This window comes from Bombus terrestris, chromosome 6 (assembly GCF_910591885.1).
Source record: "Bombus terrestris chromosome 6, iyBomTerr1.2, whole genome shotgun sequence".
NCBI lineage: Eukaryota > Metazoa > Arthropoda > Insecta > Hymenoptera > Apidae > Bombus > Bombus terrestris.
The window spans coordinates 216,464-240,687 of NC_063274.1; the positions used below are offsets into that span (position 1 = coordinate 216,464).

General features: G+C 37.4%; 5 protein-coding genes across 19 annotated transcripts in view; 3 read left to right on the forward strand and 2 right to left on the reverse strand.

Annotated features, from left to right (window-relative positions):
- Positions 1-104: 104 nt before the first annotated feature.
- On the forward strand, positions 105-2,720 carry LOC100648119 (mitochondrial outer membrane protein SLC25A46). Of its 2 annotated transcripts, XM_048406680.1 has the most exons (6): positions 105-243; positions 481-878; positions 993-1,275; positions 1,487-1,543; positions 1,619-1,895; positions 2,001-2,720. In XM_048406680.1, the coding sequence occupies exons 2-6, from the start codon at positions 710-712 to the stop codon at positions 2,427-2,429; spliced, it is 1,215 nt and encodes a 404-aa protein (XP_048262637.1). In that variant the 5' UTR covers positions 105-243; positions 481-709; the 3' UTR covers positions 2,430-2,720. The 2 variants fall into 2 exon arrangements, with proteins under 2 accessions (XP_048262637.1, XP_020723653.1); XM_020867994.2 differs by lacking the exon at positions 105-243 and having other exon boundaries at positions 366-878.
- A 217-nt stretch (positions 2,721-2,937) lies between these two features.
- On the reverse strand, positions 2,938-8,242 carry LOC100647048 (ATP-dependent Clp protease ATP-binding subunit clpX-like, mitochondrial). 8 transcript variants are annotated; one of them, XM_048406675.1, is made up of 8 exons: positions 7,586-7,723; positions 7,212-7,310; positions 6,538-6,607; positions 6,248-6,445; positions 6,003-6,151; positions 5,691-5,880; positions 4,576-5,477; positions 2,938-4,462 (listed from the first exon to the last, which is right to left on the reverse strand). In XM_048406675.1, exons 3-8 carry the CDS (start codon positions 6,605-6,607, stop codon positions 4,211-4,213), a joined length of 1,761 nt encoding a protein of 586 aa, XP_048262632.1. In that variant the 5' UTR covers positions 7,212-7,310; positions 7,586-7,723; the 3' UTR covers positions 2,938-4,210. The 8 variants fall into 8 exon arrangements, with proteins under 8 accessions (XP_048262632.1, XP_020723652.1, XP_048262631.1 ...); XM_020867993.2 differs by having other exon boundaries at positions 6,538-6,693; XM_048406674.1 differs by lacking the exons at positions 7,212-7,310; positions 7,586-7,723 and adding an exon at positions 7,987-8,242 and having other exon boundaries at positions 6,538-6,693.
- Positions 8,243-8,262: 20 nt separating this feature from the next.
- Positions 8,263-10,500, forward strand: LOC100649908. Its single transcript, XM_012319327.3, has 2 exons — positions 8,263-8,404; positions 8,524-10,500. Exons 1-2 carry the CDS (start codon positions 8,387-8,389, stop codon positions 9,751-9,753), a joined length of 1,248 nt encoding a protein of 415 aa, XP_012174717.2. The 5' UTR covers positions 8,263-8,386; the 3' UTR covers positions 9,754-10,500.
- Positions 10,501-11,274: 774 nt separating this feature from the next.
- The window catches only part of LOC100650750 (elongation factor-like GTPase 1), a 28,271-nt gene continuing 15,321 nt past the window's right edge, over positions 11,275-24,224 (reverse strand). For all 6 annotated transcript variants that reach the window (XM_048406664.1, XM_012319325.3, XM_012319324.3 and 3 more), the window contains 2 exons: positions 12,170-12,357; positions 11,275-11,479 (listed from right to left, as the gene is read on the reverse strand). In XM_048406664.1, the coding sequence (XP_048262621.1) occupies positions 12,198-12,357 (160 nt within the window). In that variant the 3' untranslated portion in view covers positions 11,275-11,479; positions 12,170-12,197. The remainder of the gene's footprint in view (positions 11,480-12,169; positions 12,358-24,224) is intronic.
- Positions 15,603-22,622, forward strand: LOC100642474 (protein giant-lens). Of its 2 annotated transcripts, none has more exons than XM_048406681.1 (4): positions 15,603-17,087; positions 20,322-20,600; positions 20,683-20,854; positions 21,071-21,380. In XM_048406681.1, the coding sequence occupies exons 1-4, from the start codon at positions 16,779-16,781 to the stop codon at positions 21,118-21,120; spliced, it is 810 nt and encodes a 269-aa protein (XP_048262638.1). In that variant the 5' UTR covers positions 15,603-16,778; the 3' UTR covers positions 21,121-21,380. The 2 variants fall into 2 exon arrangements, with proteins under 2 accessions (XP_048262638.1, XP_012174712.1); XM_012319322.3 differs by having other exon boundaries at positions 15,613-17,087; positions 20,322-20,542; positions 21,071-22,622.

Sequence of the window (24,224 nt, forward strand, 5' to 3'; positions counted from 1 at the left end):
TTCTACCTAATAAAGATTCAGAAAACTCCATCGCTGGCATGATACTTTTTGATAATAACTTCTCCTTTGTGCTTTACCTGCTCTCAGCTAAGCTATCTTATTATATTCGTTTCCAATTTGTTGATCATGTTATAACTGCGTTTTAATTTATGGAAAGTAGAAGATTTATGACAATTATATATTTGAAATTTCCAATAAATGTTAGTTTGATTATGGTAGAACTAATAAGAATAAATGTGTTGTGTAAGTATTAAAGCTCTACAGTTTGATCTATCTGTACCTGATGCAATCTATATCAGTACCTAATGCAACGTATATTTTATAATAATTAGTAAAATTCTTTAGGTTTACTCATTTATGGTTCTATCTATATTATCGTGTGTTTTTCTTAATTGTTGTTTAGACTGCTTGCTAGCGAATATATATAGTTGGATTGTGGTTGCATTGGACAATCATATCTGTTTCCTTATGTCATGGCAGGTTGCGTCGTTGTGCTGCGCGATGACTACAGTAGTGAATACATCACAACATGTATCTGCATACATCCCAACTCTCAACTTTTCAAGCGGAAGTGATATAGATGCAGATGGACGTCTCTTTGTAATCGAAGAAAGCGACAAGTTGAGCGAATTATATATATATGTATATAGTTCTAGGACTATTCAGAAAATGTACAGTTGTTATGCTTAAAAAATTACTCTCTTAAACGATGGCGGGATTGGAAAGTTACGAAAGAGTATATCGTGGAAAACCTGTGCCTAAATCTTGGGAAACTGGAAATAATTTTCCATATATTTACCATGGACAAGAGGTTATTCGTCCTTTAGATGTTCCTGTTGTGCATCCTTTAGTCGAAGATAATCCACCTTCCGAAGGAGGTCAGTTTTATTGAAATAAGTGTATTTATGTGTAAAATCTATTGAAATATAGCACAAATTCTGTTATTGTTTTGCGTGAATAAAGAAACTTTAATCTGAAACTTTGTATTTCAGATCTCACCGTAAAGAAATATATGGTAGCTAGTTGTGGATTAGCAACCTTAATTACAGAAACTTTATTAGTTCATCCCCTTATTGTTCTAAGACGGCAGTGTCAAGTAAATCCTGGATTGAGCAAATATCACATAATACCAATCACTTTGGTACCTGTGGTCATACGTCTCCATCAAACTCAAGGGATAAATACATTATGGAAAGGAATTGGATCGGTGCTGCTTGTAAAAGGGATGTTGTTAGCTATCGAAGATTTCATTTCTAAAATAACACCATGGCCAAAGTAAGGTGATCCTTATATATACAATAAATGCTTATTTTTCAGTTTCGAATGAGAATAAATGATAGTTTCTTCTTTATTTTCACAATGCTAAATACACGGTGTTGATGATGATGATGATGATGATGACGACGATGATGATGATGATAATAATAATAACAATAATAATAATAATAATAATAATAAATGATAATGAAATATTTATTAATTTCAGGGAAATAACATGTAATAGTTCACTGAAAGCATTCGGACAACATATCCTTCTTAAATGGTAATAATATATTAGTATATGTCAAATGTTCTTTGGTATAAGTTCGTAACACGAAATTAATAGAAAATATGATAGTATTTCTTTAGGTTTAGTAGCACCATTCTATTCTGCATCATTAGTAGAGACGGTACAATCTGAAATTGCATCTGAAAGCCCTGGCATATTGGATGTTTTTCGAGATGGTGCAATTCGTTTAGTTGAAGTGAGCAACAAAGGCAGACTAATTCCCATTTATTCTCTTCTACCGCCAACAATTGCTTATGGAGTATCTAAATACCTTTTCACTCTGGCTGTTCAAGGAGTTACTAGTCGTATTATGCATATTAGACAAAAGCAGTCTCAAGAGTTAAGAGTGAGTCTTATATATTGATAATAATTTAAGAAAATATTTCCTTTGAAGTAAGTATCGAATTCGTTAAATTATATGCACTGAATGTTATTTGTACGTCTTGTCAAGGGTGCATATAGCAGAGACTTGCTGTCAGAGACTGTTGCACAAGATATAGAGTTACAGTCGTCATTAGTTTCTACGTTCCTGGCAGAAGCATTGTTTTATCCTTGGGAAACGGTGATTCATAGACTTCATCTTCAAGGTACGCGAACCATCATCGACAACTTGGATACAGGTCGTAGCGTGACACCGTTATTGACAGGATATAGCAGTGCAAGCGACTGTTACAGTACGATTATATCTACCGAGGGACCCCTTGGTCTATATAAAGGATTTGGTGCTCTTATCTTAGAATTTACAGTAAATGTTATAACAGTGCGGGTTATTAAATGGGCTTTCACAGAATTACGAACAGTACTAAGACCAAAACCAAAATCACGAGAGCTCATCAATACACGAGAGCCCTCTCCACATTGGTACTACAACGACATATAAAACAGCATCAACTTTAGTATTACCTTTTGTGTTATTATATAGACTGTACTATACTTATATTATATGCATAAGTATGAAATTACTACGCTGTAGTGCGTTGGTTATTCTCTTCTTTTATTATTGCCAAATTAAATCAATAATTTAATGCTTTCAGTAATTTTAAACATTTTAATATCTTTTGATTCATTATGGAATAATCAAGCGAATAAAATTTCCAAACTATTGTGTACGTGTAATTTACGATACTTAAATATATATATGAACGAGGAATAAAAGAATTTTAGAATTGCATTATTGTGATATTTCATAGATACATGCAAAAAGTATATTTATTTCACGAACTTTTTAGAATGATTCATTTCATTTAAAATACTTACGTTATAAGTATTGAAAACACTGTAAAGATGCAAGTTATAAAACTATGCTAGCTACGGGAAATATTGTACCAATTCGTTATTATTTTTAGCTCTTAACAGTGGAAAAATAAGTGTATTGATACTCTGAAAACTAATATCACACAGCATTTACTTTCAACATTTGTTTACAGCTTTATATGTGTACAATTTTTTTTTAACTTGCATCATATATTACACAGCCTTTCATTTACACCTAGTTTTCATATACATAAAATAAAATGGAACAATCGACGAGAATATATATCTACCGCTAACTAATGCTTAATAATTCTAAATCTTCAGAAAGTACATACAGTTTCAGAAATTTTAATTTGTTTCCCATTTTATCCGATACGTTATCAAAATTGATGATCTCTCTCTACACGCACACACACACACACACGCACACACACACACACATATATAACCTATATATATATTTAAAATATTATTTACTCCCAACTTTAAAACTTAAACATAATTTGTTTAATATGATTTAATATTTCATAAAAAATATGTTTCTAAATTCTTGTCCAAGGTGTTTTAATTATTTAAAGATAATCTCAAAATGAAAGAGAGTCGAGTCTATTTCATACAATTTTCCAGTTCCAACAAGATGTGTATTTATATATATGTAACAATATATGATGAATTTGTACTAGCTTCGTGTAATCTTGATCGTATAATTGTAATTGTTTTGCATATTTTAGTAACTATAATGTAATATATGCGTGAATCATTTACATTGTATATATTACACGATATTGTACAATATCTAAATATTAATACATGTTATATCCACTAATTGCGTTTTCTATCTGTTACAATAGTATGTAAAACAGACGCGTAGATATCATAATTGTAAAACGCTAAAATATTACGTTAAATTTATTTTTGCATAGTAGTAGCAGTCCGAGTATCTTTTGCTTTTAATTTATACGATTTCAATCTACTAAAATCACGATAAAATTTCTGTTCACTTTTATAAGTGAAAATTTGTGTGTAGGCGCGTGTACACACGCGTGTGTATCTAGAAACAATTCAATAACAAACTTGTTGATATTGTTACGAATTGCTTGAACACAAAGTAAATTGCATACCACAATCGATTTGTTTTATCTGCATCCGTACTGTATGCGGTACAAATTAATACAGAATAATTATAATTGCATAATCTCTTAGTGTTATTTGCATTTCGTTATTTCTTCTCCTTAATGTTATCCATGTAGTATAATCTTGCTTTGTTAAAGAAACATAGATTATAATGAACACATATTATTCACAAATTTGTGTTAGATCGAAAACTATTATCGTAAGATATAGTTTTGAACAATTTTTACGAGAAATCGATCAGATGTGTGGTAGGTTCTTAATATGAATTATATGTTAATTGTGTATATGCTGAGCGTGTAATTCCTCCTCGGTGACATCACCTCTTCTGATGTACTGTGGTTTTTCTTGTCCTCGTACACATCCTTCAGTTACGTGGACTGACATTACATCGCTACCTGGCACTTCGAACATGGGCTCCAGAAGCAGTGATTCCATGATAGCTCGCAGTCCTCTTGCGCCAGTTTTCTTCTCCATTGCTAATGACGCTATCGCGTTTAAAGCCTCCGTGGTGAACGTCAATTCTACCTGTAAACACATATACATATATGTAAACAACTCGAGAATCTTAAATTACGTATACGTATATGCGTTGAGCAAATCTGATTGTAAGTAGTACGACGAAACGATTTAATTTGTACCTTATCCATTGAGAATAACATTTGATATTGAGGCACCATGGCATTTTGTGGTTCGGTCAATATTCTAACAAGCATGCCTCTGTCGAGGGTATGAAACGGTACTAGGACTGGAAATCTGCCAACAAATTCAGGAATCATACCAAAATCAATTAAATCTCTTGCTTCGACCTGTTGTAACAGCGAATCCTTCTCTTTGTTATCTCTTTCCGTAGAGGGTGACATGTTTGCAACGTCTGCTAAATTCGCAGCTCTTCTTCCTGGACTCTCAGAAGACGGCGATGCACCAAATCCAAGATACTTTTCAGTTTTACGTCGCAAAATCAATCTATCTAATCCATTGTACGCGCCGGAAGCAACAAATAAAATATTCGTAGTATCGATTTGTAATGTATCTCCGCGTAATTTTCTAGAGCTATTTCTTTCCGGCACGTTCACAATCGTACCCTCTAACATTTTTAACATTCCCTGCTGTACACCTTCTCCGCCAACGTCTCGCAGTTGATGTATGCCGGGAACAGCGCCAATTTTATCAACTTCATCTAAGAATACGATACCCATTTGCGCTCTGTCCACTACGTAATTTGCATCCTGAAGCAATTTTGCGATAACGCTTTCTATATCTTCACCAACGTACCCTGCTTGTGTCAGCGTCGTGCAATCACAAATAGCAAAAGGTACATCGAGACATTGAGCTATTGTTTGAGCGAGCAAAGTTTTCCCGCTACCAGTTGGACCAAGTAACAAGATATTACTTTTCTCTAATTTCAATTGATGTTGTTTACTATCAAGAATATCAGATCCAGAGACTGATTGATTCTCTGTTGATTTATACTCGTTTCCTGTAGGATATTGCTGGAATCCAACGCCGAGCGAATTTCCAATAGTCGAAATATGTAGTAAGTCTACGGTATAGCGAAGAATGAATGTCATTAGTTAAATGAAATATCTACGTATGCAAATAAATGTTTGGTTGATTAGATTAGAAACAATGTTATTTACACCATATTGGTATAAAATCTATCTAGAACTGAATATTATTTAATTATTCTCAGTCGGATGTGTTATATCATATTTCTATATTGGATTATGTACAAAATGGGGAAACTATTATTTACGTGGTTTAAGACCTCTATGAGTGAAGGGATGATTCAAATCTTGTGTACCGCTTGCATTAATAGAACCTTGCATTGAATTCTGCACTGGAAAGTTATTATAGATTCGTTTGTAGTGATTATAAACAGCGACGCTCAAAACTTTTTTAGCATATTCTTGACCTACAACATGTTTGTTTAGGTACTCAAAAATCTGAAAATACCGATACATATTAATACCTGTCATAATAACTTATTGTACAATAATATACAAAGTTCTTTGTTGTTTAGAATAATAATACTAGCCTATAATATATTATCATATAAAATCATTACCTTCTTTGGTGGTGGTGGTGGTTTTCTATAAAATCCTTGTTTTGTATCATCTGTTCTTAAAGCTTCTTTAAGGCTTCTTTTTGAATCTACCTCCGATAGAACGACGAAAAAGTGATGACATTTCTCGCACTTGACAAACCTTGTTGATGCTGACCAAAAATATGTTCATATATCATAGATAACTCTAGATCATCTCTATAGTTAGTTATCTCATGCAGAGAACCATTCAAGTATTATTCACTTACACACAAAAGTTTCTACATGTGTACAAGGATCACCACATTTTGGACATGTAAGAGTATTTTTCTTCCCACCGCCATTTCCAACGGATGACGCACCAGTATTAGTATCTTTACCAGGTGGAGTAGGTTCGGTGGGTGCTTTTCCCAAAGTGGTACCAACCGTCAACGATCTAATCACAGCTACTCTTACAATTTTGTGAACTAATACAGAAAGAAATAATCATTTATATCCAAGCCAGACTAAACAATCGATAATACATAGTTTTCAAATGTAGTATAGATTGTCTACTAACCGTGATTTGCCACATGATTCGAAGATGCAATGCGGCTGGCACTGGTTAAGCAGCAACGAACGCAGCTCATCTTTGTTTGTTTTTATCACGCAAACAAAATGGGGAAAGTAAAGAAAGTGGTTCTGCATTAATTATCAGACTCGCTTGAGATAAAATCTATGTAAAAACAAAAGATATTAAAACGAGATAGATTGATTTTTTTTAAAGGAAAACTGAAATCAGAAATTAGAAAAACTCGATTAATGTAATCAAAGATATTAAACGTATTATACGTGCAAATAGTATAATTTTGTACATTAACAATTTGTACAACAGATCACGGAAGATTGAATGTAAAGTAGAAGGAGACATTATAGACAAAAAATATAAACTATATATAAAATTGGACAGAGTTACCCAGATAGCATGAAATCTATATATGTATAAAAATTGTATGCTTCTTTCATTGAATAACGAACAATAAGAATAATCATTGTGACAAAGGAAAAAAAAAAAAGAGAAAGAGTACAAAAGAAACATTAATAATAGTATCAGTTGATCTATTTGAACGACGAAATTGCAATTGTGATGTATGCATAGGAAAGCAAAATACGAACACAGAGGCAATGTCAATGTAAAAATAAACAGTGACAACTTGTAGTTAACGAAAGTACTAAAATATCGAAGATACTAACCTGACAAATAAACACTAATGCATAAACAGTTTCTTATTACTCATAATTTATTCATCTCTTCCACGAAACATACGTAGAAAATCCAATAATCCAAAAAATCTTGTGTCAATTGGTTACCGCGAATGGAACAAGGAAAGAAATTAATTTATAAACACTACCGTCTGACATATCGCGTTACAAGGTGCAACAATCGCTTGAAGCATGATTCAAGGTCATTTGTTGACTGTCTTCCGAAACTTTCCAATGTTATTATATTTACTTTGTTAAAATTCGTTTGAAAACAATGTTCAATTTACCTCCATGTTAATGAAATATCTAGAAACCACTGACCAAAATATTGAAGAATTATATGGTATGATCTTGTACACACGTACCTACATACGTGGCGAATATAGTATATATTCAGTCTATCACGGTAGTGATAAACTCTGTGACTGATGGATGATATACGCTGTTTCCAATTATTCAAACGTACAATTCTTCTTTTCTATACCAAATTGTTCGCGTTCTTCTTTGAATGGGACTATTTTTTCATATATTTACTGTTAGATTTCTTGATAAAAGTTTATCAATGTTCTTAACGCGAGCACACACTACACACAACGACGTTTTTACGAAATAACGAAACGTCAGTACGTCTGTGCATATGGTCACTCGAGGGCGCTTAATATCTTCTGTGTACGTATTACTGCTTATACGTACATAAACATATCCAAGTAGTTACGTATTTGGTAGCAAATATTAAACGCGTATCAATAATTATAGTTCTATTTACCTTGAAGTTAATTGTAATAAGTTTTTCAAATAATTCTAACCAATTGTAAATTTAGCAGACTGATTCTTTCCTATGCTCATTTTCCTCCCCCATCCTCACCCCTCCTCTTTTTCTGTCGTTTCTGTTTTCGGTTAAAAAGCGTATAGTTCGTTTTTCCCCACTGCAATTTGAACTATAGTAGGTTATGTTGTACTACGTATGTATGTATGTATGTATATATGTATATGTCATGTAGTATTGTGTACCGTAGTACCGTATAAAAAGAGACAAAAAATGGCGATATAAAACAGTGCATTGTTTGTTTCGTTGATGGTTTATTGCAACGTTGGTATTAATTGTAATTGTACCTAAATATTCAATATTCGGATACAATTGTTCTCAAACGTATAACAAAAAAAGGATGGAAATAAATAACGAGGTACGTCATTAACATGCTTTCAATACAGAATTGATCTGTTAAAATTCGTAAGCAAACGATTGTTTTTAATTATTTTGCATCGTATAACGGTGTTTTACCATCTGTTATTAATTTTCTAGATTGTTCTATTAAGACAATGCATTCGTCAGGCTCGTATCTGTGTAATAAATAAACTGATCAGAGAAGCGAAAAGGTTACGCAGTGGTAACGGTAGTGAAAAACAATTGGAAAAAAATAAGAATAAGGCGGATAAACTTTTAAGGGAAGTATTTGCGTTAAAAGGTATTAAAGACGATGAGATATCAAAATTCGGAATTACTAGGTTTAAATGCCTGCAAGACATATTACAAAACACACACACTGACGATGGAACTCGGGCTATGGCAAAAGTTGTTCGTTACAAGTCTTTAAGTTCGAAAATAATAGAATTTCAGGAAAAGTTTCCAGACTACAGCGAACATATTTCCTCGAGGAAACATAGGTATTCATCGAGAAGGAAAGGACATTGTGCTAAGGATGTCCCAAAGAAGCATTCGAATCAATTACAATGTGATACAGACAACACTGTAGAAAAAGTGAACGAAGGGAACACAAAAATTGCAGGTGATGTTACATCTTCTGCCGGTGTACCTTGTGAAAAAAGAAGGAAGGTTAATGGAGAATGTAGAAGATTATCGGAAGGAAGGGAATTGAATACAGAATCTAAAGACGATGGAGGTAAGTCAGGGAGGATATTACAAATGCAAGATGTAGAGATAGACTCTAGGACTGACCAAAGTTCTAAGACTGTCACTAAAGTCATTAGCAACGAGGCCATTGTTAAACCATTCATGGAAGTTTTGCAAGAAACAGAAGAACAAAGTGGCAAATACAAGGAAACTAAAAATCAACAGTGTTGTAACGAAACAGCGGAGTCATTAAAAAACACAGACAATTTTTTTTTACATAGAAATAAGGTAACTTTGGATTCAAGCGATACTCTGTTTTCTAAAGAGATAAATACCAGCGGTCATCATCATATTAGTCGTGATATATTTAAGTTGCGTGAAATTAAAGAGAAAAAGCATAAACTGTATAACGAAAAAACATACAAAGAGAGAAATGAGGGTAGAGGACGAAAAATGAATTGTGCAAACATTTTTCATGATCAAAGTGGCGTGAGAGAGAGAAGCGATACACATTGGAAGCGAAATAAGAAAGACGTGCAAGTTAAAGAAGAGGAGAAAATTAATAAAGTAATTTGTCCAGTATATGAAAATCTACATCCTTCCTGGGTCGCAAAGAAGAAGCAACAAGATATTATGAAACAGGGGTTTCAAGGGAAAAAGATTAAATTTGATGAAAACTAAATAACAACTTTCGACATCTCTATTAAATACATTTGTTGTATAATTTTTGAAATGAAGGAACAATGTTAATTTTAATAAACGATGACCGATATATTGAGAAGGAAAGCTGTAATTGAACATTTTAAAGTGAAATTGACATCAATTACAAACACAACGAATGCAGCTAAAAATGATTGTTAAGTCATTAATAACTGAAAGATTTTACTCTTGTTTTTATTCAATTAATCTAATTTCAATAATCAGTATAGAAAATGGATATCGGTATACACATGGATCATAATATGTTTGAAAGTGTGTATTTTAATTTCAGATATACATAATGTGCTTAAATTCCTCCCCCTCCTCCACGCCTCTCCCCCCCCCCCTCTCAAGCTAATATTGCTCCTTTCCCAAGCAAATATTGTTCCTTTCTTTTCTTGATACTTTGTTCATTCGTTGCGCCAACATACTGTACGTCGTAGTACCGTATGCCGTACTATATACCAATCACAGAAACACGAGAGAATCGTATCGATATATATATATTATCTATATACGAGTCTATTTTTAAACAGCCTGACCTTATCGAAATAGAAATATTCAAGTTTGAAAATTTGATCTCCTAATCGCTACAGTAAGCCGCTGCAAAAATGACTTTTCGATTAAGTAGAGAAAAACGGTTGTTAAAAAAAATGTTAAAAGGCTAATATGTTGCGTGAAATGACTAGAAGAACGTTTCTTTAAAGAAAACTTTAGCCCGCACCTCATTGCTCTCGAAAAAAAGCAAAAATAAAAATGAAATATGTAATACCGGTAATTTCGGCGTTCGAAATAGCATATATGTAATTGTAACGTGAAGTTGCAGTTATGTCGTCGATTTCTGAATTGTTTGTTAGTGTGCGCGCGTAGAAAATACAAACTGCTAAAGAATTTCTTCCTAGAGGGAGGAAAATGTCAGACATACGGGAAGAATATGATTTTCGCGTCTCAGCGTGTTTGACTCTTGAAAGATATTCGCGCTATAAATACCTTAATGAGCACGCGTGCAAGACAATCGAATTTAACATCAATTTAATACTAATTATTTTTTCATCTTTTTTCAGGTTCTAATACATTCAATGCAATATTTCTGCACTGTAGTCGTACCTGCGCGTTTCTATCGCTTCTTTTTGCTACAGTTATTCAGAAAAATATATTTAAAACGCATTATTTTGTCCAAGTAGCGTAGTTCTTACACTATCGTAAAACTTTTTCATCTGACTGGTTTTCTTTCTATCATTTTGAATATCTATTTAAGTTATATTATTTAAGGTTCAACACTTCATACAGTTTGTTTCAATATACTTATGTAGCTCTCGATATTTTTATATTCAGCTGTTTGACTTGATGATGGCGAAAAGTTGAATTTTTGTAAATTAATTTTAATATGGAAACGTTAGGATATTTAGAAACGTAACGTGCCGGATCGCGCGTACGAGGAATGGTACACAGACTGAGTGGGAAGTCGTATGACAGAGGTGCATAGAGTATAGAGGGTTTCAGTATTATTTATCCAGTATTATTTATTCTTGGATAGAGTGCGTTGTTTTTCCGCGTGCATAACCAGTTGAGAATCCACAGGTAAGCCTTTACGTCGACGGACTGCATCTATATATTTTTTAGCTCTGTTCTCGCTATCTGCTTTGTCACCAAAGTGTAGGTACTCCTCGTCCGTGGAAGGCGTCCAATAAGGGTCTTGCTCGATAACCTATTATTAAAAAAAAAAAAAAAAAAAAACCTATTATATCAAAATTGCAATGTAAAGCACCGAAATAATTTTATTTCTTAACGAGATACATGTATGTACACATGTCATTTTACGTTATAGATTGCTATTTAACGCGATGAGCAACGTGTATGGTGTTAAGCAAGCGAAACTATGCTGCTGCAATTCGGACGCTGTACTTTAAGTATTACAAAATTTGTCCACTAAATAACATGTTAATTAATTACACTAAATTAATTAATTACAATAGATCCCAAGATTTCTATCAAATGGCAAAACAACAGCAACACGAAGTAATCGAATAAAACTTTAAATTATTTGCATTTATTTATCAGCATATTGTTTGTGAATTAGCTAGAAGAACGATATAAACAAACAAACAAATGAATGCGTGTTTACGAGAGGAAAGAGAGGATCACTTTGATTTGTTGGGATAATTAATAATTGATTAACCATGATATAACTCTATAACCTATCAGATCGTGTGTGTGTGTGTGTGTGTGTGTGTGTGTGTGTGCGTGCGTGCGTGCGTGCGTGTGTGTGTGTGTAACCGATCGAATGGATTTCCATCGTCAGTAATGATTGAACGATGCGAATGGAATAACGCGACGAAGAAACACGGGAAAACATCGAGATATTGTCTGCGTGTTCTCTTTATATGGAAAAACTTGCCTCCCAATGACTGAAAACCAGTTGAGGACTAGCCAGCCCGGATGTCTGTGTTCGCAGTTCTCTGGCAAGTTGAAAGCTCTCTGGCACAGGTAAAGTCGCAAGTACGCGAAACTGTCCACCGAATCCGAGAGCACTTTCCGCGGCAACTACACGGCCTTGTCTCTTTCCAAATGCCGCGTACAGTTTTCCTGAAACAAAATTAAACCTATTAAGAGCTACGCATGTATTATAGAATTCATTCGCAGGGAATAATTTAGTTCGGTAGTTTGTGGCGAGAGAAAATGTTCTGGGTATACGGGTTTGATAGGCGTGAAAAATGTTTAGATCGATGGTAATCGAAAAGTATTACCACCGAGAAACTCGATGGTCGTTCGTTTAAAATTTGATTTCCGATTTTTCTGCCAGATTATTTCGATTTATGGAAGAAAAATGGAATTGTGATAACGGTGTTATTTATTGAAAGGATCTTCTTTCTGCTTTTATGGGAATAAAAACGGTTGATAAGGAAAGGAAATTGATAAATGAGAAAGATGGTTACGTCGAAAGATGGATACCGTTCCATCGCTAGAATCGTGTGATTTCTTTTTCTGTTGCTCGATCGACATTCTTCCCTAGGACGGTGAAGACGTAGTTGCACTGCATTAGAAGTCGCAGCAAGGAGGATAGTTTCCGGTCGTAGGTTGCGGCACCTGCACTCGCCTGCCCTCTTCCATCCTTCTTTCATCGCCGGTACATGCAAGAATCTGGCGTATCTCCCCTTTTTTTACCTACTCGTAACGTTACGATCTCACCGTATACACATGCATGGACACCAATGCGCTGCGCTCTCGCTCTCTGTTTCTGTCTCTCACACTACCATGCCGCAATCTCACTGTTGAGAGTTGAGAGTTTCACCTCTAACCAACTATACGTCCAACTCTACTATTCCCCTCTGCGACTTTTATCTCGATGCTCTACTCTTTCAGTCCCACCTTGCTCTCAAACTCCTCGCCGAATCGTAACCGAGTCTCGTTCCCCTCTTCGATAGCAAGAATTCATTCATGCCACATACAGTGGTTCTCCGAACGAAGAGAGCGAACTTGTTGAAACGTTACGATGAATATCGTTCCTCGTTAAATATGAAATGCACACGAAATAAAACGTTGTGTTTAAAATCTAACGTGTACCGTCTAAGCTTTAAAAGATTGTACATAAAATCATAGCGATCGAACAAACTACATAAAGACTATAGAGCAAAACATTGAGATTTGGCTTTTAGTAGATACGAGATTATCACGTAGCGTGCAATTTATTTGCTGTAATGTAAAAGTTAGGGGAATAAGATAAAAATAAAGTAGACATGAGACGAGACGAGACACGATCAAATCGGATCGGATCGGATCGGATTGGATCGAAGCGGAGCGGGGTGAATTGGATCTCATTTCGATCTGTTTTCACAAATAAGAGAGGAGAGTAAGACTAACGCAAATGCAGGTGGATGGAGAAAGAAGAAGAAGAAGAAGGAGAAGGAGAAGAATAAAGAGCAGTAGAAGAAAAGAAAAAAGGTACGAGTGAATGGATTGCGGCGTCGATCAATGAAACAGCGATTCTCAAACTCACGATCAGAACTTTGAAAAATCTGTTACGATTTAGCATATCATCTATTGTTTTCGAGTAATATAGCGTCAGATCATTAACGTAACTGCGGGCTTTTAATTACGAGACAAGAAGATATAAAAGTCGAAGATCGACGTTTTAGTAGGGTAGAAATATTAGGTGTACGATATCGTGATTCTTCGAATGAAAAAATCCACGAGTTTGTTTGAACGTAAAGAAAGAAATATCCAGCTGACGGAAAATTCAAGTGTACACCAAGGATACGCAATCCGTTCTATAAACATAGATACGTATTAGCTGTCTCTTTCTTATCGCGCTAGGAGAAATTTGGTTGGCGAGCGTAGATATTTTCGCGTGGCAAACCGCGTAACGAAATATTTAGGAAAAGGAGAGATACTTGATGGGCGCAGGTGCAGAGTATCGAAAGGAGGATGGTTCGGGCTAAAACAGCGAAGAAAGGGGAGAAAGAACGGTCGAAATATAGCGGCGAAGTCAAAGTAGGTAGAAAGCTTTCGCCATTTAACAGGCGAGTTCGAGTATTTGAATATTATCATTTTTAGAATATTATTGTACGCGTGGATATGATCGCGTGGATCGCGTGGATCGCGCCAACCACCGCCTACAGATTATACGTGTGTAAAAGTACCTACTTGCTAGGTAGGTAGGTAAGCTGCACCGATTATCTGTTTCGCGTCACTTCTTCCCTTCAATATTTCCACGTACAACATGGACTACTTTCTTTTTATTTTCACGTTTACGTCGTGTTCGAAATTTCGGTTTTCCAAGAATTACCTAATTTTATCGGGTTACTTGCATTTCCGAAACTTTCCAAACGGCTCCAGGATACAATATACTTTTACTTATTTGATAATCGATTATAGCTTATTTCGATTGGCTAAGTAGAGCCAAATCATTTAAATTTCACCAATTTTCCACAGCTAGATAATCTTTCTCTCTCTCTCTCTCTCTCTTTTTTTTTTTTTTTTTTTTTTTTTAAGAAAAATCTGTCGTTTCTAGATACTTGGAAATATGAGAAATAAGGGAAAGTTGACAGTTTTTCACCTATTTACATATTCACGTAGATGTGCATTGAGACATTGATGTACATTGAGAATTCTTCTCGTACGAATCGAAGATACGTCGCGTAAGATGAGTGGCAAATGTATAGACATCGAAAGCTACTTTTCTTCTTTGATATTCACCTAGTTGACGGCCAAACATCAACGTCGAATCGAACAATGGACGAAAAATCGGAAGGAAAATACGATTAAAATATAAACGTGTAACGGAATAGATGATAGGTAGATATCGGTAAAAGAAAGTAATAAGATAAAAAGGGGAGAAATAACGATCGATGGCTAAAAATAACAATCGATATGTAGATTTCAAAAAAGAAAGAGAAAATAAAAAAAAAAAAACAATCAAAGATAAAGAGGCGAAAAGGATAAAAACGAGGAGCATAAATTCGGACAGAATGAAGGAAATGTAAAATAAAAATATAATATAAGAGGAAAGGAAACTAGAGGGCAAAATGGAGAATGTCTAATTGTAAGTAAGGATACAAGGAAAGAAGGGAGGCGGTGAAATGGAGCGAAGTGGAGCAAAGTGGAGCGAAGTGGAGTGGAGTGGAGCGGAGTGGAGTGGAGTGGAATGGAGTAGATTGGACTAGAGGGAAGCAATGTGGTGGAGGAACGAAAAGAGGGGAATAGAGTGGATTGGAGTAGTTTGGAGTAGAGTGGAGTGAAGTGAAGTGGAGTGGAGTGGAGTGGAGTGGAGTGGCGCGGAGAAGAGTAGAATGGAGTGGGGTAGAGTGGAGTGGAATGGAATGGAATGGAGTGGAAAAAGAAGAGCAGAGAAGGGGGACTCATTCATGTTTTGCCTCTAGCTGTTACAAGTCCAGTCGAACGAATAGTATACGCTTGTGCAGCGCGAATGTTGCGAGCCGTTTAACCTCGGACTAAATCGAATCGCATTGCAAAACGTAAATCACGTCAACAACGCAAGCCGTAAGACGCAAGAGGCAAGACGTAGGACGCAATACGTAGGACGCAAGACGTAGGACGCAAGACGTAGGACGCAAGACGTAGGATGCAAGACGTAGGACGCAAGACGTAGGACGCAAGATGCAAAACGTAGGACGCAGAACGTAGGACGTATGATAAAGAAGATAGAACGTGGAGAATGCAAGGACACGAAAAATACAGTGCGAGATAGAGCGTGTGTAGCGATCGAGTAGAACGTAATTGTTTCGGAGAGCGTGCAACGTCAGCCACGTTGCTGTTCACTGCCGGTGAATGTGTTTTCTCATTGAGTGCGATAACACCGAGAACCGGAAAATTCAGTTTCACGTTCGAAAGAACGAGTTAGATTCGAAGCTCTGTTCGGATTCGTTGGATGCAACCTTTGCAAAGTGTTTCGACTTTTGTAAAGTGATGTTTAGTTTTTGATCGTTACAAGAGCGAACGTATCGAACGATTTCGTTCTTCTATGGATTTTACTGTTACGTTATGTATCCAGCATCGATAAACATCGAAGTCGACAAGTATACATTTTGACTAATTTGTGCGATCAAGTTGAAAGCTGTAAGAAACAAGCTGAAAGCTCTAGAAAGAATCAACGATATCCGAGTATCTTTTAACTTTGAAAGCATTATTAAATTCTATTATTCGATATTCGGTATATAGAGCCATCGTTAGGTTTATCGGAACGGCATAAGAAAGGACGAGAGTCGACTAGTCGTTCGATAGACGGTAGATGGTGGTCGAATGGATAGTACCGTATGCATAGATGGACGATGGAGAAGGAATAATACTTGCGACGAACAGTAGTGCTGCTACTAATATAGCTGCTAGTGATATATGAACACGCGTATATTAATTTACACGTATATGCTGTTCCTCATGCCCGAATGTATTGCCGTCGTTAATGCCGTCGTTATCTTGATTTCTAATTTTCGATTCTATTCGATAATCGGCAACTGCATTGTTTACATCGTGGTCTGGATATTTGTTGGATGATCGGTGATCGTCGCGAGAGGCAGGAAGGATCGCGCGCGCGCGAAAGGATGGCCGATTTGATCTGTTTCTTGCTAGCAATGTTCGGGCAATTGCTCGTTCGCGAGAGCAAGGGTAGTCTCCTTGGCGTAGAGCTCGATGAAACCGGTGAAAAATTTCTCAACGAGTATTTGTCTCTCGACGATGGCAAGCATCTCGCCGAGTTACAGGAGTTTGAAGATACAGCGATCGAGCTCGATTTGATCGATCAGAAAAAGAAACATCGACCGATGTCGCATCAGCCGCCCAGGGTGCTCTACCAAATCGGGGTAAGTTGTGGTCGTAAATTGTCGCATCACGACGTTATACGTATCGAGAGATAGATGTTGCATCGATTCCAATCGATTCTCCTTATCGTTCCTTTTATCGTTCGCTCGTCTGTTACGAATTATTACATCGTCGCCGCGTAACCGTCGTCGACGTCTTTGTCCGTTTCATTCGTCGGACAATGTTATCCTTAATAAGCTGCGCGATCGCTTGACCAATTGTTTTCAAATCAGTAGCAACACGATAATTATCACGATACGTGCAACACATCTATGGCATCCGTAACACAGAAACGTTTGTAACACAGAACCTGTGTAAACGTTTACGCACGATAACGAGAAATATTTGTCATCCAATCCAGTTTCATCGCTGATACCGAGATATCGAAATATTTTATTATACATAGTTTTATTATAAATATTCTATTTCCGTTTATATCCGTTGCTCAACGTTGATGGATTAATTGTTTTTGAAAGATGAAAATACAAACGCAAAGGTACGCCAGCTCGAGATTTTAGCATTTAAAGTAATCTTATTTACTCTGTACTGGTTCTTCCAGTATTCCTATTCTAGCCTATTTTTAGACATTTCTATAGCTGGTTAAGCGAATAGCGAAAGAAACGAACAACCATATATAAAATTTCATAGAAGTAATGCAAGGCGATAGGCAAGGATGTTGTAAGCGGCATCTTCCGATTGATCGCTTCGTGTACTTTTTGCGTCATTTGCTGTAACGTGTGTTGATACATAACCAAACGCATATATCCGTCGGTATACGCGTATATATGGAAGCGCGCGAGCACAAGCATACGCACACGCGTGCCAGCCGCGTGGGACTACAACTATAGCTCGAGAACCAGGTGTCATTTTCACTGCGGCTATGAGAGAAGCGAGAGACGCGTGAGAATTTCCGGATGGAACGCACAGCCTTTCCGGTCTCCCTATTATCCCATTTTAGTTTGCAGCCACCGAAGGTTTTAATACGTACGATCTTCTGGGAACGTTGAGACGAAGAGGCAAGGTGGGGAGGGGGTGGGAGGGGGTGGGGGGTGACAGAAGGAAGAGAAGGGAATATGGGAAAACGGAAGGGACTCGCAATTCACAATCGGTAACGAGAAGGTACGAGGAGTGGGAAAAGTGAAGGATCATTTTAAAGGAGACTTGCTCTTGGATTATTATTATTATTTATTATTATTATTATTATTATTATTATTATTATTATTATTATTATTATTATTATTATTATTATTATTATTATTATTATTATTATTGTACCAACGATCGATCGATCGATCTCGTATCTAGCATCGTTATCGTAAAAATTCAAAATAGAAAGATAGAAACATTTCTCCAACTGTTCGATTGCCGTTGTTCTTGTTATTATCGTCGAAGCAAAAAGAAATGAGAATTCAAAATTTAATCATCGTGTTTCGCTATCCTCGATCTTATATTTAAATGCGACGATACTTTCAAGCATATAGGCTAGAGAGGAAGAGAGCGAACGGGAGGGGGAGAGGTCGGAGGACGGTAGGGAGAGAGAGAGAGAGTGAATGAGGGGGGGGGGGCAGAGGAGAAGGAAGGGGGGCAGAAAGCAGAAGCGCAGACTGGCAAAGGTCTAACAATAAGAAAGGGTATTTGAGAAGAAGTTTAACTTAGGTGCTCGAGCAGCACGTAGATTGCAAACGACGAGTCGACAGGACGTACGTGATTGCCTCATTCAGCGGATTGACCGACGCAGTTTGAATAGCGTAGTTAGACCAGATGTCTATTCTTCGACAGAGAGGGGAGACACATACCTCTTGACCATGTTACACAGAACTTCCTTTGCTCGATCGTTTTCTCTCTTTCGCGCACGTGCTCGTATATTCCTCTCTTACTCGACGCAATCCCCTCTATTTTCTTCGATTCACTTTTGATTCCAGTTAAAACAACCGCCGAATCGTGTAATTAGCTCGAAACGATTTACCAATATTTCGATTAACACAAGTACGTGCTACGTAACGATACAATAGAAAGATACATTCGTTACTCGATGAATTTCGATAGTTTCGATGCACGTATGTATGTTCAAGTACCTATATAGATGAGAAATTAAACTTTAAAAGGCATTTTTTTAAAAAGTTTGCAGAATATCTATTTGTATAAATGTCTATGACAAAGAAGGGAAGCAATTTTAAACTGAATCTCGAGGTCAACTTAACCACCTTAAAGCTAAACGAAAGATTTCTAAGCTTTTGAAATGGCAAAGATTTAAACGCGATACGATTAATTAAATACGATTGATCCATCAAATCGTGGAGCGAACGATTTAACCCGATACCAAATAGATAAATTGGTAAATAGATGGAACGATTTCTTGATCGTAACACAGGTATCTCTCGATATACGATTAAGCAGCGTTTAATCTTAATTGACCAATCGATCGTCTACCGACGAATAAAACGAACAGGGAGAAACGTTAAATTATAATTATCGGGCAAAGTACGGGGAATGGTATTTCCGATTCTTTATCCCTATACAGTGTAGGATATACGGTATACGGTATACGATACAGGGTACAGGGTACAGGGTACAGGGTACAGGGTACAGGGTACAGGGTACACGGTACACGGTACACGGTACACGGTACACGGTACACGGTATACGGTATAGACCATACGCGACGCGTTTCCTTGCGAAGCGGGGTCAAGCTGAGAACGGTACGCAACGACCGTGATCCGCTATCGATCGTGCTGCTGTTGCTTTTATTAGTGTTCGTTTCAAAGGACTAACGGATCTCGGTGTTGTTTTTCGTTCGTTCGGTTGAATAACTCTTACCGTTTGAGGATCAGTGCTTAGAATCGAGCGTAGAGAGTAGAGTGAACGACCAATTGGACATAAAACGATTGGACCGAATTATTTCTTTGTTAGGAAAGCGCATGCTATACGTATTACGTGCGATAAAGCGGAATGACAAGCGATCGAATCTCTTTACTTTTCACTTTTCATGCTAGCAATCAGGGGTAAGTGATAATTTGCATTAAAGAGATTTGCATTTAAAAGATTGAAAAAGGACGACTTTCCAACGGGTAGGCTAGATTCGCGAAGTGAAAGAGGGAAAGGGGAAGAGAAAAAGTAGAAGATCGGGCAAACTGACCGCGAACAAAGAATAGCATGCACGTGGAACAGACAGAGGAGCGCAAGGGGTGAAAAGAAGCGTCGCTGTCGATGCGTGTTTGTTAATTTTGATTTTTCAGGACAGCGAAGACGAATTGCCCGAGTGTTTGGACCGAAGCGAAGTTTGTAGCAAGGTGGATTTATACGGATCACCGTGGGTCGAGAGACAATGTCGTTGCCCGGATGGTCGTACCTGCCCTAGCAGTTTGCACGGAGACGACGGACACACGATAGTCGATAAAACACGGCAGTACAAGCTTTGCGAGCCGGTCAAACGTCTACCCATCTGTCGTTACTTCAAGTTAGTCGCGATCGTCCGTCTAATCGAGAGTATATATCAAGTAGCGGAACGATCAAACGTACCGATTCGCGAATGTTTTACGTGTCCGCTAGAGTTATTACGCGCCTGTTGTGCACAAAATGGCCGTTTTCTGTTTACAGAGACGTCACCTGGACTTTAGCTCCTGGAGGGGGCCCAGCGAACGCGACGGTTCAGCGAGTTTATTGCCGATGTCGGCCAGGCAGCGTACCTTATCTAGTTCGAAGACAGGCTTACAGGTCTGCGGAGGGAAGCCCAGGTTTCATATACGCATTCGCCTGTTCTCCGCAAAGCGTAAGTTTTCTCGTTCACTCGTATGTCCGCGACCGCATTCTCGTTCACCGACATATCTGTACCATGTATTCGATCATGTGCATGAAATCGTTGGAATCATCGTTGCGTATGTCGAAAGGTTGAGAGCGATACTCGCGCAGCGAATCGTAGGAAAGGTGAAAGGCGAGCAACCGAATAAAACCGAGTCGATCGTTACGAATAAAATTGATATTTCAGAGACTACGTTGTCAGCACAAGGAACCTTGCCGACTGTTCACCGTACGTAAGAGACGGAGCTCGCAGCTCGAAGAGGTAAATGCATCGCCTCTTTGCCAGTGTCCAAAAGGTCATCGATGTCCAAGGAGACACACCGATCCAGGATCGCTGCCAGCAAGATCTTACTCCGGCATCTTGGAGATTAAAACGTACAGCGGATACTGCGTACCTTCGCAATCGCATCATTCCGAAGCGGTTTATAACGTGTGACTAGCAGCAGTTTCAAAGGTGTCGCGCTAAACCAGCGTTTGCACTCGCTCGTATTACGAAATGAGGGAAAAGTTGAATTTGTGATATTTGCGGCCGTATGTGCATAGTCGAATTCGAAAACTTTCAAAGCGTTCTCTAGACTCTAACGAGCACGGACAGAAGCTGATCTTTGAAGCTTCGAGGCACCGATAAAGCTATTACTAGGTAAAATTACTAGTGGTCGCCTCGACTGATTTCCGTTCGTTCGACACTTTTAAATATAAGTTTACCGTCCATTCGTAGAAACCTATGAAACGTATTTAAAGTTGAAACTTGCAACACGTAGTAGCAATAGTAGTAGTAGTAGTACTAGCAGCAGTAGTAGCAGTAGTAGTAGTAGTAGTAGTAGTAGTAGTAGTAGTAGTAGTAGTAGTAGTAGTAATAGTAGTAGTAGTAGTAGTAGTACTAGTAGTAGTAATAGCAGTAGCAGCAACACTAGTAATAATAGTAATAATAGTAGTAGTAGTAGTAGTAGTAGTAGTTGTTGCGTTGTATATCCAACTATCACGTTTCAGTAATTTCGACTTGTTTCGTTTCGGAGATTGATGGGAAATAAAATATATTCAAACTGAAAAATATCGGATACAATTGCTATTCGGTGTCGATAAGAAATGTTTGTTATACATATTTGTATCGGATTGTATAGGATCGTACGTATCGTATATACCTGCATACGTATGTATATGCTCGAACTAAACACGTTACTTTTAATGCTTTTAGCTATCGATAGGTTTTACGAACGGTGTTATCTATGAAAAAAATTGTATTTCGTATTATTATACTTGTATCATTACGTAATATCGCTTTTGTAAATATTTGATTCTTAACAAAAATTGAAATAAACAAATTCCATCATCATCGACGTTACCAGCACCATCGGTACCGTTATCATCACTGCTGTATCTTACCTTGTTATTTATATCGATAACTGTTATTATCCTAATCGATTTTACTATTTATATTTTATTATTTTACTATTACCGTTACTACTACCGTTATTGTTATTCTAATTGCCGTAGTAATAGCGATTACTGATTGGTAATTGATAATTACTAAGTATCTTTACCATCGCACTAGCCGACACCCAACGCCTAAAACCCGATACGTCGGTTGATAGATTAAACGAAACACGCCGTTGGATGCAAATTACGTTTTAGCGTTGGAATCAAAGAAAAGTTAATCTAAAAAATTAACGAGCAGCGGATACGAAAAACAATACTAGCAGTAGTAATAACAATAATAAGAAGAATTTCGTAACGATGAATATGAATTCTTGCTTTTCTTTCTTTTTTCAGCCATTCCTATGGAAATAACGACCATTTCTATGGTCGATAAACTAGATGTTTGGCACGCAAGAGTTAATCGCGCTTCAACGTGTAACGCTAGATGGCGAAAGTTTTAAAACTCATTGTCGGCACTGTACTAACGTTTTCCGTACGCGTCGTTTATCGTTAGGATTCTGGATTAGAATCAAGCAGAAACGCCTTCGGATTTACTACGTATTTCAAGAGCTCCGTCGTTACTATATCTTTGACTCAAAATTGATTTTCTTCTTCGAAACTATATTTCTTCCGTATGTATGTTAATCGAATCGCTATGACTATAAACCGATTATGCGTGCAGCTACGCGATGCGTAATAATTTAGCGTCGATATAACTTTAATATGATACAAGTTAATAAAACTTATCGACCGGATTGATAAAGTTGTTTCATTGTAACGCCAACAGGGACGCTTGTACGTACGTGCGTACGTAGGCGCAGATAAATATACGAACGTTTAGCGCCTGGGGCCAGATACGTAAATACGTGGCGAACCAGCCCGATATGTTGGGTGAGTGGAACACTCGAGCGTAATGGCCAAGCTTAATTAGAACGTCGGATACGATGACATAGAAATAGAATCGACTGTACACCGATGCGTGTATCGGAGAAATTCGAACACCGAGATAGACCGGTGGTTGAATTTGTTGATGGGGCGTGATGTACGTACGCCTTGGAGATTTAGCCAAGGCTAAAGACTGGTTCAGATTCATGGCCAGTAGTTTATTAGCGTTAGAATTAGCGAAGCAGCGAGCAAAGGCGAATTCACCTATGCTGTTTCACTGTTTCACTGCGTGCGATCGTTACGAACGACTGGTGGAAAAATGTGGCTTTCGTCCTCGTTAGTAAAATCGTGCGCGATAATCGTGCAAAGAGAAGAGCGTAAATTCGGCTTTAGTTGCTACTTGACCAAACTACTGGCCGTGTCTAAACCAACGTTAAGCGTACCTATGCAAGAAAACAAGATCACGGCAGGCTACGAATCTATCGTTCGATGATCTGGTTTTGGAACGATGCACCGATAAAGTTAACCAGCAACTAGGTTGCCGATGAGAACCAGAATGATTTCATGGTCGATATATTTTTCTGGTATTGGATGGAACGCGTGAAAAGTAGCGGTACCGTTGCTATCGATGCTCCGATTTGCTTGCGTTTTCGCTTTTTTCGAATAACGCTGGCGGGCGTGCGCGCACGCGATAAACTTTGTTCGCGTACATTCCGAATACTCGTTCACCGTCGATGACAACAAATTTCATTGATTCGTGCAATTCGTGCAATAACAAATAGCCGTTCGCAACGTAAAATGGCTGGCATTCACGCGAAAAAACCAATCTTTCCAAGCGATCGGATACGTTTGAGGGATGCGAGTTTGACCAGTGGACGTTACGAGTAAATGGACGATCGACGAATGGATGGACGAGTAAGTGAACGACGCGTCGTTGAGCAACGTGGTCGAAGGATGGCTATCGGTTGTTACAAGTTTCTTCAATTCGAATTCGGATATCCATATCTTAGGAAATAGAAAATCTCGACGCATCGATCGCC